The sequence below is a fragment of the Equus asinus genome, chromosome 4, assembly GCF_041296235.1.
Source record: "Equus asinus isolate D_3611 breed Donkey chromosome 4, EquAss-T2T_v2, whole genome shotgun sequence".
NCBI classification, from domain to species: domain Eukaryota; kingdom Metazoa; phylum Chordata; class Mammalia; order Perissodactyla; family Equidae; genus Equus; species Equus asinus.
Window position 1 is genome coordinate 134,617,190 of NC_091793.1, and position 17,195 is coordinate 134,634,384.

The window sequence follows — 17,195 nt, forward strand, 5'->3', positions numbered from 1 at the left end:
TAACTTGTATTTATTGGCAACTCTTAGTTTTGTTAATCTTTTCTATTGTCTTCCTATTGTCCATTTCATTTACTTTTATTCTAGTCTTTATTATTTCCTTCCATCTGCTTACTTTGGGCTTATTTTGTTGCTCTTTTTCTAGTTCCCTGAGATGTAACGTTAGGTTGTTTACTTGAGATTTTCCTTTTTTCTTGATGTATGCATTTATTGCTACAAACTTGCATCTTAGAACTACTTTTGCTACATCCTATAAGTTTTGGAATGTTGTGTTTCCATTTTCATTTGTCTCAAGACATTTTTTGATTTCCCTTTTGACTTCTTCTTTGACCCATTGGTTGCTCAGGACAGTGTCTAATTTCCATGTTTTTGTGAACTTTCTGGCTTTCCTCCTGTTATTGTTTCTAGTTTCATACCACTGTGGTTGGAAAAGAGATTTGATATAATTTCTATCTTCTTGAATTTGTTGAGACTTGTTTTGTGGCCTAACATATGGTCTATCCTAGAAAATATTCCATGTGTGCTTGAGAAGAATGTGTATTTAGCTGCCGTTAGATGCAACGTTCTGCATGTGTCTGTTAGGTCCATTTGGTCTATAGTGTGTTCAAATCCACTGTTTCCTTGTTGATTCTCTGTCTGGATGATCTATCCATTGTTGAGAGTGGGATATTAAAGTCTCCAACTATTATTATATTGCTGTTTATTTCTCCTTTTAGTTCTGTTAGTATTTGCCTTATATATTTAGGTGCTCTGATGTTAGGTGCATAAATATTTACAATTGTTATATGTTGTTGATGAATTGATGTCTTTATCATTATAAAATAAGCTTCTTTGTCTCTTCCTCCATTTTTATCTTAAATTCTACTTTGTCTGATATAAGTATACAGGCATACCTCATTTTATTATGCTTCACTTTATTGTGCTTCACAGATACTGCATTTTCTACAAGAACCTCTACCAGCAAAAAGATTACATCGCACCGAAGACTCAGATGATGGTTAGCATTTTTTAGCAATAAAGCATTTTTTAAATTAAAATATGTACATTGGTTTTTTTAGACATAATGCTATTGCACACTTAATAGTAATGCTATTGCATGCTTAATAGACTACAGAATAGTGTAAACATAACTTTTATATGCACTGGGAAACCAAAAAATTTGTGTGACTCGTTTTATTGAGATATTCACTTTATTTTGGTAGTTTGGAACAAAACCCACAATATCTCCAAGGTATGCTTGTACTTACCCTGCTTTCTTTTGGCTACCATTTGCTTAAAATATCTTTTTTCATCCCTTCACTCTCAGTCTATGCGTGTCCTTAAAGCTAAAGTGAGTCTCTTGTAGGCAACATATCTTTGGGTCTTGTTTTTTGAATCCATTCAGCCATTCTACGTCTTTTTGAAGAATTTAATCCATTTACATTTAATATAGTGATTGATAGGTAAGGAATTACTATTGCCATTTTGTTAACTGTTTTCTGACTGTTTTGTAGATCCTTTGTTCCTTGCTTCCTCTCTTGTTGTCTTCCTTTGTGATTTGATGACTTTTTGCGGCAGCATGCTTTGACTTCTTATAATCTTTTGTGTATTCACTACAGGTATTTCCTTTGCAGTTACAATGAGGTTTACATAAAATATCTTCCATTTATTACATCCTATTTTAAGCTAATAACAACTAGCCCCTAGTAATCACTATTCTACTTTTCTTCTCTATGAATTTGACTACTCTAGGTACCTCATATAAGTAGAGTCACACAATGTTTGTCCTTTTGTGTTTGGTTTGTTTCACCTAGCATACTGTCTTTAAGGTTCATCCATGTTGTTGCATGTATCAGACTTTCATTCCTTTTAAAGGCTGAATAATACTTGATTGTATGTATATATTGTATCTTGTTTATCCATTCATCTGTCCATAGACATTTGTGTTGTTTCCACCTTTTGGCTACTGTGACTAACGTTACTCTACACATTGGTGTAAAAATATCTGTGCAAGTCCCTGCTTTCAATTCTTTTATGTATATACCTACAAGTAGAATTGCTGGACCATATATTAGTTCTATGTTTAATTTTTTGAGGAATCTATATGTTTTCCACAGAAGATGAACCATTTTATATTCCCACAAGTAATGCACAAGGATTCCAATTTCTCCATATCCTAGCCAACACTTGTTGGTTTTTGGTTGCCTGGTTGGTTAGTTGGTTGATTTATTTCTTTTATTTATTTATTCATTTATTTATTTACAGCCATCATATTGGGTGTGAAGTCATATCTCTCTTTGGTTTTTATTTGCATTTCCCTAACAATTTGTGATGTTGAGCATCTTTTCACATGCTAATTGGCCATTTATATTTCTTCTTTGAAGAAATGCCTATTCAAGTCCTTTGCCTGTTTTTGAATTGAGTTGTTTGGTTATTTGTTGTTGAGGAGAAACTTATTTTAAATAAGATAAACCAATACAACACTGGCAGGATATAATATTTCCTGATACAATATTGCCAAAAAAGTTTTTGAAATAATTAGCAGTGCATATGTTTCACAAAGGACTTTTATCCAGAATGTATAAAGAACTCCTACAACTCCAACAGAAGACAAAGAATCCAGTTTGAAAAGGGTAAAAGATTTAAATAGACACTTCACAAAAGAATATATACAAATGACCAATAAACACATGAAAAGCTGCTCAGCATCACTAGTCATCAGGGAAATGCAAACTAAAATCTTGATGAGATACCATTACAGACCCAGTAGAATGGCTAATATTAAAAAAAAAAATAGTAATACTAAATGTTAGTGAGGATGTGGAGCAACTAGAACTCACATAGACTTTTAGTAGGAGTAAAAGATGGTGCAATCAATTTGGAAAATCATTTTGGCAGTTTCTCAAAAAGTAGAACATACATTTATCACATACCCCTATCATGCACCCTACCATCAATGTCATCTGTAGGCATTTACCCAAGAAAAATGAAAAATATGTCTGCACAAAGACCTGTACATAAATGTTCATAGCAGCTTTGCCCATAATAGCCAAGAGGTGGAAGCAACCTAAATGTACATGGATAAACAAATTGTGATATAGTCACAAAATGGAACACCACTCAGCAATAAAAAGGAACAAACTACTGATACATGCAACATGGAGGAATCTCAAAAATATGATGCTGTGTGAAAGAAATTAGACCCAAAAGAGTACATACTGTATAAGTGAATTCGTATCAAATTCTAGAACAGACAAAGCTAATCCAGGAAGTCAGGGATTGCCAAGGGCCTTTAAGGGAGGGAAGGGACTGTGAAGGAGATAAAGGAACTTTTGGAGTGATGTGAATATTCTATATCTTTTTTTTTTTTTTAAAGATTGGCACCTGAGCTAACAACTGTTGGCAATTTTTTCTTTTTTTTTTTTTTTGCTTTAGCTCCCCCAAATCCCCCCAGTACATAGCTGTATATCTTAGCTGCAGGTCCTTCTAGTTGTGGTATGTGGGACACCACCTCAACGTGGCCTGATGAGTGGTGCCATGTCCGCGCCCAAGATCCGAACCGGTGAAACCCTGGGCCGACGCAGCGGAGTACATGAACTTAACCTCTCAGCCATGGGGCCAGCCCCTGAATATTCTATATCTTGATTGTAGTGACGGCGGTTCCACAGATGTATATATTTGTCAAAACTCATCTAAATGGACGCTTAAAATAGATGCATTTTATTGTATGTAAATAACACCTCAATAAAGTTGATTTTCTAAAAAGTAATTTCTCTTGATAACTAAAAAACTATGATGATAATCTAAATTTCCAAACCACAGGATATACTTAGTATATCCTGAAGTATAACATATTGACATCTTACACTGAGGGAGGCATTTAAGTATCTAGCTTCCTTTATTCATAAACTGGTATAATTTCCCATAATACCATTGGTAAAATAATTGCAATTGATCTTTTTCTTTCAGATTTTCTGAATATGCCACTGCATTTCAAATAAATGGAGCAAAGACTAGATAATGCATGTTTAAAATGTTTGGGTTACCAGAGAGCAAAATTTATCTTATAACATTATTTATATTATTCCCTAAGTAAATGGAATAAAGCATTTCAAAATTACTTCCTTTCTATTCAAATGTACTCTGTTATGTTGAATGGCCCTTTAAACATAAACCCAAGCACATGGAAGTTCCAAGGATGTCAGCTGGCTCTTCACTTCTGCGTCTGCTGTTGAGTTGTTATACAGAATTGCCTACGACATTTTTCGTGTCAGAGCTCATGAAATTGTACAAATTCTATTTGCAATTTTGGGTGGGTAAAATACATGAGCCCAATGAGGAAAGTTTCTCTTTAAATTATAAGGAATTCATTGAAAAATAATTATTAAGAATAAGATGTAACATTTCAGTACTATAGAAGAAAAAGGACAACTCAACAACAAAAATGTACTCATGTTCTAAAGATTAGCCTCAAAGGATACGATACTGTTACCATCTTGTGAAAATAAATCTTATCATAGCCTTGGACCTAGCCTGAGTAGAATGCTTTATCTGATGGTATCAGCAAATAGGGTTTGAGATTTTAAGACCAAGAAAATGTTCTCATTTCCTTGTATTTTCATGACAAAATAGCATTCTTGCTAAAAGGATTAGATTACTAAAAGGGAGGGAGAAGCAGGGAGAGGGAAGAAAAATCTCACGCAGAGTGTCAGGTGTCAGGAGTATGTCCTAGTGACCTGAATCTGCGCATTTATCTGCAGAGATGCGGTTTCCACAGTCTGTCTGCAGATAACTGTGAAGTAATTACACAAATTGCCCATTTTGCTCAGATAAATTCAACCTTTAAAGCTAGGAAGTGCTGCCAATTAGATCAGAAATCTGTGATTTTTAAGATTTTTAAGAAAATAATTTTTCTCTTCTTCAAGGTGTACCTTGGGATCCATTGACAAATCAAACTCTTCTATCCATCCAGAAGAACATTCTCTCTCAGTCTTTTGATTCTCTGGTGTGAATCACACATAACCAGGAAACTCAGGGCTTGTCTTCCTTCAGAGTCTTCCACGGCGATAGCGTGGTTTACTGGCAAGGTATTTACCATATTCCACATCTTCAACGACCAGATCCCCTTTATTTCTCTTCCACAAAGTGCGCCTTAGAATTTTTCGTTGCAGCAATATGAAGTAATGGCCAGCTGTTACTCCAGGAGAGATCAAACTGAAACCACCACAGAAGTCCAAGTAACCAGAACCTCACAGGGTTATCATCACAGATAATGATCATCACACATAGATACTGTGATGGCTCTTCAGTGACTGATGGAGTAGGCTCTCTGTTTAAAAAAAAAAAAAGGTAGCAAAATTGAACAAGCCCCCAGGGTATAAAACAAACTGCAAAAATAAATACAAGGAGAGTAACTAACAAATTTAAAAATATATAATCAATAAGGATGGGTGAATATGGCAGCATTTTGAGATAAAACTGCATTTTCAACTATTTTTAAAATGTTTCCCATTTGGCAGAACCCCAAATGGGCTTTGCCAAGCACTTTTTCTTCTTAATTTTTAAGTGCATATGTATTTCAGGGAAAATTTAATCCATATGTTCCTCTCTCATTTACACAATTTATCAAAATGTTGCTTTGCATGAGCCATTTAATGTCTAAGAAAACTGAAGAGCCTTCTTTCCCCCCCAATACAAGTTTTTGGCTTTTTTTCTTCCTGAATTAAATACGTGTTCAGTACTACGTAGAAAGCTAATTGAAAAATATTCAATTCTGTTTCAATATTCAGAATCAAACAAAGTCTGATAAAATTCAAAATAACAGAAGAGCATCCATTCCCCTATAGTACTATATTTTCAAGTTTCTAAAGCCTGCTTTCATTCACATGGTTTCTATAAATCAAAGAATATTAGAATTAAAAGATACCTTAGAAATGACAAGTTTTCTCTCACTTTGAAAACTAGGAAACTGAGTCCCAAAGAAGTTGAAGAATCTGCCAAAATCACAAAACTAATTAGTGGCAGAGCCAAGACACGTGTCTTCCCATTAGAGTGACTTCTTTGGTTTTTCTGATTTTAATTAGGATTTTATCTATAACATACAGAAGTGTCAGTAATGCTAGATGATAAAAAAAAAAAACAAAACAGTGGAGCTCATCTCTGCATGAAATGTGCCTGTCTGCTTCCAACAGACCAATATCTGGACCACTCGCAGGCTGAGAATCAAAAGTTCAGAATCTGCTGTTGCCATTGAATTTCAACAGCTCATTTCAGTGTGTGATCCTGATCATGTTTATCCTTCATTATCACCACAAGGGTAAGCGATAGACCTGTTTAAAAGAAAAATTAAGTCCAAGTATACTCTCAACCCTTACCAGTAAGTTGCTACAGGAAAACGAGCTGATTATTTTTTAACTGATAAAGATGTTTCTTCCTTTCTTCCTTCTCCTCTCCTTCCCTCCTTTTCCCCTAAAGGGGATCATTCTGGGCTACACCAAATCTGGCGATGGGCATACCATGAAGTCTGGAGGGTTTCAGTGAAGACATCAGCCCAGGTGATGGGGTCAAGGTCCACTCTTGGTTTGGCCCCTGTTGCCTGTGTCTTTAGGTACCCCCGTGTCTGCAGGCAAGGAAAAAGGTACAGATGAGTAAAACTGCTGTCCCCAGGGAAATGAAAGAAGAGAACAGAAGACTACCGGGGCTTCCATTTGGCATGTCAAGAGGCAGTCATAAACTGCAGACCACAAATCACAATCAAAAGAACTTTGTGAAATTCTGTAATCTTGTATCTTACCAGTATTTATATTGTGTTACTCTCTGTTTGTTTTGTAGCAGTAATTCAAAGCAAAACCCTATTTTTTTTTAATGTGATGGGAGGAAACGCATAATATGTGTGTCTTTTGGGAGTAACAAAGAGGGAGAGAATCGGGAGACCATTTTTGGAGGGAGAAACCAAAATCATATAGCGCAGAACAGCTCAACCACTTACTGACTGTTTAACCTTGGGAATGTTTCTTAACCTCTCTTTGTCTCAGTTTCCTCATCTATAAAATGGAAACAATAACAGGACCTGCTTCATAAAGGTTAGTAAAATAACACATGTAAGATACACAGGAGAGTGTTTGCATATAGTAAGACTTCAATAAAAATAATTGTGGTTGCACTATCATCTTTCTTTTTTACGCTGAAATAGGAAAACAGGCTGAATTCCTAGGACTTGTGACAAACAGAAAAAGAAAACAGAGGAAGATTATTTAGGACTGATAAGGAGCTATGAGTCTAAGCAATCAAAAAACTATTATGGATTTACTGAACTGGGATTTGAAACCCAAGCATACTCTCAAAATGAAAAACAAGGTCTCCGTTGAGGCTACTATAACGGTGCCCATATCATTGGTACCTATAACATATGAAAGACTGTAACTCTACCTTCTTCTATCTTGACCTCCAGCTGTCAAAAACAAGAGTGTGTTCAAAGATTGGACAGCCGTTGGAACCCAATGCAAAACACTCACAAGTCTCCTCAGAACTCTTGGTCTGAGAAATGGTTACTTTGTCAATGACCTTAGGCAAGATTGCTTTGGGGTTTAAGTGAGGTGGATTTCTGAGTTGCTTTTTCTTGGTGAAGTTTTTCTCTTTTGATTGTAATTTGATTGGTTATACCAGACGGTAAATGGATTGGAAAGCACACTGGCTGCAGAAGTGAGAGAACTGTGATTGCAGTCTTTGTTTTCCTTAAGTGTCACTCTGAAGACAACATTCTATTTCTAGGGAGTTCTCGTCTACGTAAAGATGACGTTGGATTTGGTGATCATAAATGTCCCTACCTCTTTAAAATTTTATGGACCTATAACGGTATAATTATAAAATAGTGGGACTGATTTTCCTGGCCATCATTACTCTGTCATCAAAACTGATTTATATAGCACCCTTCTTTGAAAGTTCTGGGCATTCTACACAGAGCAATTGAGAAAACAGAGAGGAATGTGGTGAATACAATATGCTTTTGAGTTGGAGCTGGGTTCAAATTTGGACTCTTCCATTTTATCAATGGCTCAATATTCAGCAAATTATTTAATTTCTCTGCACCTAAATTTGCTCAGTCATGAAATATGGCTCATTTTACCTATTTCATAGGGTTGCTCAAGGATTAAATGAGACAGCATAAGTCACATGCCTGCCTCATAATAGGTGCTCAATAGAAGGGAGTTATATTACAGTGGCAGGAAAGGAAATAATGGATTCAAGTACCTGAAAGGTTTGCCTCTGAGGGAGTGTCAGATTGCATGCTGCACATAAATAATGCTCCCCGAACCCAAAAGATCATTGTCATTTTTTGTCATGTGCTAAAATATTATCAGTAGAGACCCTGGAGGAATCATGTGACAGTGTTTGAATGAATTAATGAAGTTGCTCGCCTCAGCCAGGACTCTTTTCACTTCTTTCCTCCAGGTGTACAATCTATTTAAAAATCTGGGGGCTGGCCCCATGGCCTAGTGGTTAAGTTCGGTGTGCTGCACTTCAGTGGCCTGGGTTTGGTTCCCAGATGCAGACCTACACCACTCGTCAGCAGCCATGCTGTGGTGGTGACCCACATACAAAATAGAGGAAGTTTGGCACAGATGTTAGCTCAGGGCGAATCTTCCTCAGCAAAAAAAGTAAAGTAAAGTAAAGTAAAGTAAAATAAATAAATAAAAATCTGTACACTAGTGCTTAATAATTCTCTCTTACAACTTTTTCACAGAGCTTTTGCTGAATGCTTTCACAATCTCTTAGAGTCAAATTACGTCACACACTTGACCATTGTATTCATAGGACCAGATATTTGGGGCCTAAAGGATATAAACATACAATGATGAGTAAGTGAAGTATTTCATATTTAAATGATAAAGAAATATTATTTTTAAGTTTGCTACTGATGGATAGATCTGAAATGGCTAAAAAAAATTAATTTTCATAAATGAGAGAATGAGAATATGCCCAAAGAGGCTAATTCTGGGCTGGGAATAGCAATAGTGAAAAAGAGTTCTCTAATCAAAAAGCCTTAGAAGTGGAAACTTTGCCCTCTATATAAAGAGGCATTAATGATGCAACCTGGGTAGTATCTTCAGGCTTGGCCTAGAGCCATCTTAAAAGGAAGGAAACCTTTGATCTTTGGAGGAGGGTGTCTGGTTGTAGAGATCCTACCTTTGGAGATAAGAGGCTGGCAGGCCCACTGCATGCTAGCTTTCACTTGACAGAGGAAGTCAAGAACCAAGAGACCAGAGCTGACTGGGTCGGCTCTGAGACTTCCCCTGGGTTGTTATTTTTGTTGCCTGGGTCAGTTTCCTATGATGATTACCAATAAAATCTCTAAAATCATCTTTAAAAATAACGTTCATTCTGTAGTAGTGATAGGAAACCGTTCTGTAGTTGGTAGCCAGACTTCAGTGTGGGGAGAAAAATCATCAAGGATGGAGAGAAGCAACCATGAAAGAGAGAGAAGCAGGCTGAGTCCCGGAGGCCTTGGTGGGGAAGAAAGCAGGAGATCTGGCCGGAGAAGGGCTGCTGAGGATCTCAGACAATGTAGGATCCAGCAAGGAAACTGCTGTTTCTTAGGTTCTAACAATTCAAGCTTTTTGTTTCTTCTCTCCAGGTTTACAATCTATTTAAAACTCTGTACTTTAGTACGTAATAATTCTTTCTTACAACTTTTTCACAGAGCTTTCCGAAAGAATTTATCTTCTGGGTTTGGGAAATGCTGAGAAGTCCAGCTCACTAGGAAATAAATTCAACCTGATGACTTAACCAAACTTCCTGAATGGCCAATGTATGAATTTATCTCCAATTCAAGAATGAACAGAGCATTGTCTTACCAAATGTCATCATTTCCTGCCTTTGAGAAGGGACTAGAAAGACTTGTGCTGAACCAATTCAGAGTATTTTAGGTAGGTCTTCAACTGAAACCTGGAAATCAAAGCAAAAGAGAAGAAAGATAAATAAATAAAAACAAAATCTGTGAGCTTCGGGAAACAAGTGGTTTGGAGGAAAAGCTAATTTTCAAAGGTCTCCATCGGCCCTGTGGCCACTCCCTTCTCTTCTAGGACCTTTCCGCCCCCCTTTATTTCAGCTTTGAGTTAGGAATACTGGAACTGATCACTTTTCAGCCTCAATAAGTCCTTGCTAATTATTTTAACATTTCAGGTTCAGGAAACCCAAGCCCAGTGTTTGTGAAGTGTGCTTTGCCTTGATTTGTATGTCCTCTTATATTTCAAGGGAAGTTGGGTCCATGTGTTTCTGATTCATTTCTACTTAACTCATCAAGACATTGTTCCATGAAGGCCATTTGATGTCCGAAGAGTCTGCTAAAACTTTTGTTCGTGAAACCATAAAGTTAGTGAAGTAAGACGCAGTTTATAACAAAAGCACGGAATTAGGAGCCCCAAGAATTAGCTCTCCAGACCCCCATACCTGACCTTTCATACCACCAGGAAGCCCTTAGCTACATATCCGTGTAATCTGGGTAGAGATAACAATGTTTTAAGCAAAGTTGAGAGAATTTTATAATAAAATATAATTTTGGAGAGTCTTTTTTAAGAGTAAGGCATGTTATAAACCAACATCAAAATAGCTTTCGAGTTGAAAGAATGAGTTTTTGCCTGGTTTTGAGGCTGTTATAGTAGTTTTCCTGGCCAAGTAACATAACGCAAAATTAAAATTTCAAATGGTGATTAGATGAAACATGCCTCCACCTGAAAGCATAATCTTTACATGGATTTTACACTGTGGAAAGAGCACTATGTTTCCTACTGGTTTCCTTTTTGAGCTAACAATCATGTCACCAATCTGTTTAACAAGTTGCGGGAAGATAAGGGGTAGATATTCGCCATAGGGGGACCTTTCTGTTTCTCGTTCAAAGGCAGACATTCTCCTGAAATTTCACTTTGGAGCACAGATACTGAAGCTAAAGTTACTCTAAATGGAGTAGTGACAAACTTAGCAGGTATCAACGATGAAGCACATTTTTGTTTCTTCATTTATTTCAACTTTCCACTGAGTTCATTATTGTGCTGTCTCTTGCTGGTCTGTGGGTTCTCAGGTGGCAACACTGATGGTTTACTCTGTCTCCAGAGGGCATGATAGGATTCAGGAATCAGTTTTGACTGGGGTCAACAGTAGAAGTCAAGGGAGTTCTCAATCACAATAACAACAAAATTACGGAAAACAGGTTCACGCAAACTAATAGCCATTCCTCTCCAGCTTTTTCATCTGCAGGGCACCTAGCAGAGAAGAGAGAGGCCATGGGGCTGATGGAGACCTTTGAAAATTAGGTTTTTCCCCAAACCATTTGTTCCAAGCTCACAAACTTTGTATTTATTTATTTTCTCTCAGTCACTCGATCTCCAAGCAGTGACCTGGTATCAGGCACAGGGCCCAGTCAAACGTGTCGTAAGCACCACCCAGAACAGACTGAGACACACAGGCAGACGGTCAGCAGACATGTAGCCCCCGTTCTCAGGATCTGGAAAAGGAGTGGTCGGGCTGAGCACAGCCAGATCCACCCTGGCTGTGCTGCAGGAGAGGGACCCAGCCCCTCTTCTGTTCTTTTTATACAATTCTCCGGACAGCAGCCTTGTGATAAGGGGACAAAACAATCTAAGCTTCGTCACCAGCTGCCCAGAGGAAGTACATGCCAGTGCTGGGTATACCAGCTGCCTGGCCCAAATATTCCTCGGAGACCTTGTGGCCAGTGGAGACTGGCCACTGCCCCTCCTGCAGAGGTGACAAGTGGTAACTGATCCCAGCTGGCTCCTGCCAGCCAACCTAGAAAGATTCACTGGTCAAGCTTCTGGGTCTCTCCACAATTGGCAGCTGTTGAGACCCAGTAGGAAGGCACCCACTACCTGCCCAGGGCGCGGGATGAGGGAATCAGGAAAGATGAAACATCTGTATTTGATCCATGGCAAACAAACAACCACCACAAAAACCTAAGGGCTAGCCTTCTGGAGTTCACAGCCTAGGGAACAAGGTCAGAAAAAAGACAAGGATCATACAATATAGGAAATGATCTTACAGAGGTATGCGTGCCTCCAGTGATATCACAAATAAGGTGGTCGCCAACCCTGGTGGCAGGAGGGAGGGTTCTTGGAAGCCTTCCCAAGAAGTATGTGCTCGCGATGGGAAGGCAGTCCTGCAGGTCGGGCGAAGCGGGTAGCGGGCGGAGGGCTCGACATGTAGGCAGGAACCTAATTAGACAGAGCTAAAGAAAGCTGGGAAGAACTAGACCCTCCCCGACCCCATTTTACATTTTCTGGAAGAGTCCAACCATAAGAACCTAAAGTCCAACAGTATATAAGGGTTTCCCCCAGTTCCACAAACAACTAAGCAATGCCAGGTATGTTTCAAAAGCAAAGACTCTTTCAGGACCCTCTCAAGTCTCAAATGTCTGCTGTCGCCTTCTCCTACCTGAGTGGCCTGCTTGATGCCCTCTTCCAGACAGGTTATTGAGCTGGGCAATATTAGCTAAACTTCTTTTCTGACAGCCTTTGGCTGGGGGTTGTTTCCATCCACCTAGGGTACCCAAAGACCCCCGCACCTTATCCATCTGAAAAGGAGCGTGAATTTCCTTCTGGTCAGGCCAAAGAACACAGCTCCTGTAACAAAACTCAAAGCTCTGATAATAAGAGATTCCGTCCTTTCAAGTTTTGTTGTATCTAACTGTTCCTGCTTCAGAATCTCAGAGGCTTGACCAAGGTGGAGCATAGTGTCATCTCCAAGTCCCCCTGTGTTCTGGGTCATGGGAAAGCTGATATGCTATCTCTGTTAAATGACCTACATGGCTTGGCCCTGTAACTACGTTCCGTTTGTATCCGGGGAGCCAGGGCACTCCAGTCCCCTACTAATCGGCTCCCAGAGGCACTTGGCAGCCCCGCTCCGTCCCCGTCACTCTTTCTCCGCAGCCAGGCAGTGAATGAAGTGACATTCTTGGTAGCTCTGAAGGGCTTTGAGTCCTGAAGTTCCAAATTCATAGCTCTTAAGCTGGCGTGAAACAGCCCTTGCTTTAGCTATTAGGGTGCACCTAGGAGAAATGGGAAACAAAATTTAGAAGCACATAAATAGATTTACTGCATGTAAATCTTAACATCTTGAAAAGCATAATGCACTTAAAGGGATGAATCTGGCTGAGATTGTAGAGATGATAATGTAGTGAGAGTGTGTATTTGTTATCTATTGCTGTATAGCAGCAAATCACCCCAAAACTTAGTGGTGTAAAATAATAATAATCACTTGTCTTTCAGGGTTCTGCGATTCAGGAATTTGGGAGTGGCTCAGCTGGGTGATTTGGGTCTCACGGGGTTACAGGAAGAGGGTGACTGGGCTGGGGGCCATTTTGAAGGGTTTTTCGCTAGCATGCCTGGTGCCGCAGCTGGGAAGACTCACACAGCTGGTGGCCAGCACCACAGGGGCTCCTCCAGATGGTGTCTCCACTTGCCCTCTGCATCATGGCAGCTGTAGGGTATCTGGACTTCTTACAGGGCAGCTCAGGCTCCCCAAAGGCATATCTCCTAAGATACAGAGTCATTTGGAGGCCGTGTCGCTGTTCCCCACCCAGCCGCAGAAGTGTCCGAGGGCTTCTTCTTCCTCACCCTATTCAGCAGAATCGAGTCACTGAGTCCGGCCCGTGTTTAAGGGGAAGGTAAGTAAACGCCACCTTTTTAGTGTAGAAGTGTCAAAGAATTTGCAGATCTGTTTCAAAACAGTCACAAAGGAAGTCAGGAAGAGGGGAGTGTCAACTGAAAATGACAGATAAATAGCAAAGGGTAAAGCTACTCATCATAATTTCCGTTGACAATTCCTTAAAATTTGTTCTCTAAAATCAAATTTAGACCTTCAAAAACTTCTTAATATGATTTTTACCTTTTATCTTTTACGTTTATGATTTTTCCCTTTTAGCTAGTTTCTAATTTTTGTTACATAATTATATTTTTAATGACATCATTTTTCTTTTAAATTTAATTGATCAAATTCTGTTTTGCACCTACTATATGCTAGGCATGTGCTAAACAATTGGGAGACAGAAGCAAATTTACACAGCCCATGCTTTCAAGGAGCTCACAGTCAAAATTATCATTCCATGTGACGACGGCAACATTAGGAGCATAAGTGAGGCACAGAGATGGAATAGAGGTGAGAAAGAAAACTGATAAAATCATACCATATATTTTTATTCTACTTCACAGACTTGCAAAATGAGGCTTTCCATTGCACCTGTTTCAAATGTGCCATAAACCATATTGTTGATATTAATTTGGAAAGTATATCCTAACGTAGAGCTTTACTGCTAAAGCCAGACAAAGATTTTCTGAGGATAAAACACAAAGACCTAAGCAGAGGATCCTCAACTAGGAGTAAATTATTGAGATGCCATTTGGTCCACTCCATGCCTCCGAGTAGATCTCAGCCCAGCCCAAATCTATGGAAATCTATCGTACTTTTCAATACTGCAACAGGAACAGCTCTTACACTGTCTATGGTGAAAGACAGTTGCTACGCTGCAGGGGATCCCGATGTGTCATCAGGTCTGAAAACCCTGAGAGGAAGCACATGGAGAAAGGAGAGGGCACGGCACACACCTCAGGAGGCTGCATGCAGAGGCTGGAGGACTAAGGAAAGTCACAGAGAAGATGAAAGACTGGTGGTCAGAGAGTCAGGAGAGCAGACACCAAAAGAAGAGTGACAATTGTAAAATGTCACAACAGCCCGAGAGGGGAGACCTTTCCTAAGGAGAGGGGAGGCAACCTTGCAAATGAACTAGGTAGGTCAACAAGCGTGAAGGCTGAGATTGGCACAGCACGAGTCACAAGGCAGGACACTGACGATCTTCCCACGGCAGCATCAGTCCAGTGGCGGAGAAGCACCTCAGGCGGCCCCAGATTACCCAGCACAGCACTACCAGACAGGTGGCCCCACGGCACCGTCAGGCTTGCATCAAGCTCCTCAGTGCCACTCAGCAACTACTCATTGGAGAATCGACTGTGTATCTGGCCATGTTAAATGGACCCATGCTCCCCACCAACAGATTAAATTCCTTAGCCCAGTATTCACTGCTTTCCAACCTCACTTAGCCTGATTTATCAACTACTATGCCCTCACATGAACACTTTATTTTGTCCAAATATGATTATGCTAAAAAAAACTCATGCTTAAGTTTTTATTTCTCTCTTGCTGCCAGGGAAGAAGTCCAAAGAAACTAATTCAAAGATTCATTATTGGTAGGGATGCGTTATAGGAAAAGAGGATGTTTAGATAAAAATTTTAGACAGAAATCAAGAAAAAATAATGTCTGGTTAAAGAACCTCAGCTGAGAGGCTGAGGAGCTGATTTCCCAGAAGGGCTCTGAATCGCATTAAAGTGTATCAGAATTGCTTAAGCATTTATCAGGAATGCTGATTTCTCTCCAGAAGAAAGTTGCTTGTGAACTGTCTCACAAAACACACATTTCATCCCAGACCAAGTTTGGGGCATCTATTCATGCTTCCTCGAACACTTCGTGCTTCCTCAACATCACAACATGTCTTGTGCCTGCAAGACCATCCCAGCCCAGTCCCTGCCACTTGCCTCTGCTTCGGGCCAAGGTCCATGCCATCTCCTCCTAATGATGCTTTCTTTCTATTCCAAACCACAGGTCTTTTATTGTACCACTCTTACTTTTTATGTTTGTCGTTTGTATTCATATCTCCTACTTTAACTATAAGAAATTGTATCTTTTCCTCTGTATATACTCATTAATATTCAATAAACATTGGAATAGTGTATACATAACTAAATCCATGATATATGAGATGTTTTGTAATGCAGTCTTCAATATATTGTACTTCGAGGAAATATTTCACAATCTAAATTAATTATTGCATTAGTCAAATTAGATTCAGTGGTGAATAATTTAAAACTCCAAACAGCAGTGCTTTCAACAAGAGAGATGTTAATTTCTCTCTCTCTCTCTCTCTCACGGCAATCTGGAGGTCAGCAGTCCAGAACCGGTGTGGTGATTCCATGGTCCTATCCTGTTGCTCCATTATCCTCCTGGGTGTGGCTTCTTCCTCCTGGTTCAAGGTGGATGCTTGATATTTAGCCCTCACATCCTTATTCCTGCCAGCAGGAAGGTGGAAGGAGAGAATGGCATGCCCCTTCTTTGTAAGGACGCATTTCAGAAATTGCACACAAAATTGTCAGAGTTGTTAATGGGCTGATACACCAGCACACATCTGATTATCCCCCATTTGCTATAACTTAGTTACATACGGCACCGATGTTAGAGGAAACTGAGGAATGTGCACAATTTAAAAATCAGGGGTTCTACTACTAAGGAGGAAGAAAGGATAAATACTAAGGGAGAGCTAGAAGTCTCTTTTTCTGTAGCTCATTCTACACCAGACCTCACTGGTCAGGAAATTCCTATTTTAATGTAATTTGTTTTTCCACATTCTAGTATATTTATTCCTCTTGGGTTCTCAGTAAATACTAAGAGACTCCATTTTTTTAATATAGCAAGCTCAATTCCAAGCTCTAGGAGAATATATATATATGCATATAATAAAAATTATATGCCTATAGTATACATATACATAATAAAAATTACGTGCAATTATAAAGCATAAAAATATGTTAGGGACTACTTTTATATAAAACATCACGGTTCCCAACTTCTTTGATCATGTACTACAATCAATAAATTTTAAACCTCCCCAATATACTTACATTTATCTATTAATGTATTTTATAAATGTATTACCATATTAAGGACATTATAAAACATGCACGAAAATTAAAATTGAAGAGATAAGAAATGAATATAAATAAGAGTTCTAATATTTTCTTCCTTGACACCAATGGACTTTCTCAGGCAAAGCCCAGTCTAACAGATGCTAATGTCTTGACTTCTGCTCTTCAGCTATTGCATACATCATCAGTTCAATCAAGAATCCAGCCAAAACCGAACAGAGGAGGCTGGGACAAAATGCTAACAAGATAAGTTGTTATATTGTTATGTGCCACATGGAAAAGAAATAACAATGGTTGAAACTCCCACATTTTAGGTCTGACAAACAAATTAAGCGTCTCGACAAAATGTCTGCATTGAAAAACCCATTTGGGCTTTTTCACACAGCATAGTTGAATTTGTTAAAGAGCTCAATGTCTTCTTGTTTATGAAGCTTTAATTTTACTACTATTGGGTTACT

The 17,195-nt window shown here is 39.0% G+C and overlaps 1 protein-coding gene across 4 annotated transcripts in view; it reads right to left on the bottom strand.

The window, feature by feature from the left end:
* Positions 1 to 5,168: 5,168 nt before the first annotated feature.
* FTCDNL1 (formiminotransferase cyclodeaminase N-terminal like) overlaps positions 5,169 to 17,195 on the bottom strand; it is a 146,260-nt gene continuing 134,233 nt past the window's right edge. The window contains exons 6-7 of one of the 4 annotated variants that reach the window (XM_070508313.1): positions 6,492 to 6,595; positions 5,169 to 5,305 (exon numbers count right to left, since the gene is read on the bottom strand). In XM_070508313.1, the coding sequence (XP_070364414.1) occupies positions 6,540 to 6,595 (56 nt within the window). In that variant the 3' untranslated portion in view covers positions 5,169 to 5,305; positions 6,492 to 6,539. Of the gene's footprint in view, positions 5,306 to 6,394; positions 6,596 to 12,890; positions 13,034 to 13,543; positions 13,702 to 17,195 lie in introns of those variants that run through there. The other 3 variants (XM_070508312.1, XM_070508317.1, XM_070508316.1) reach the window with 3 other exon arrangements.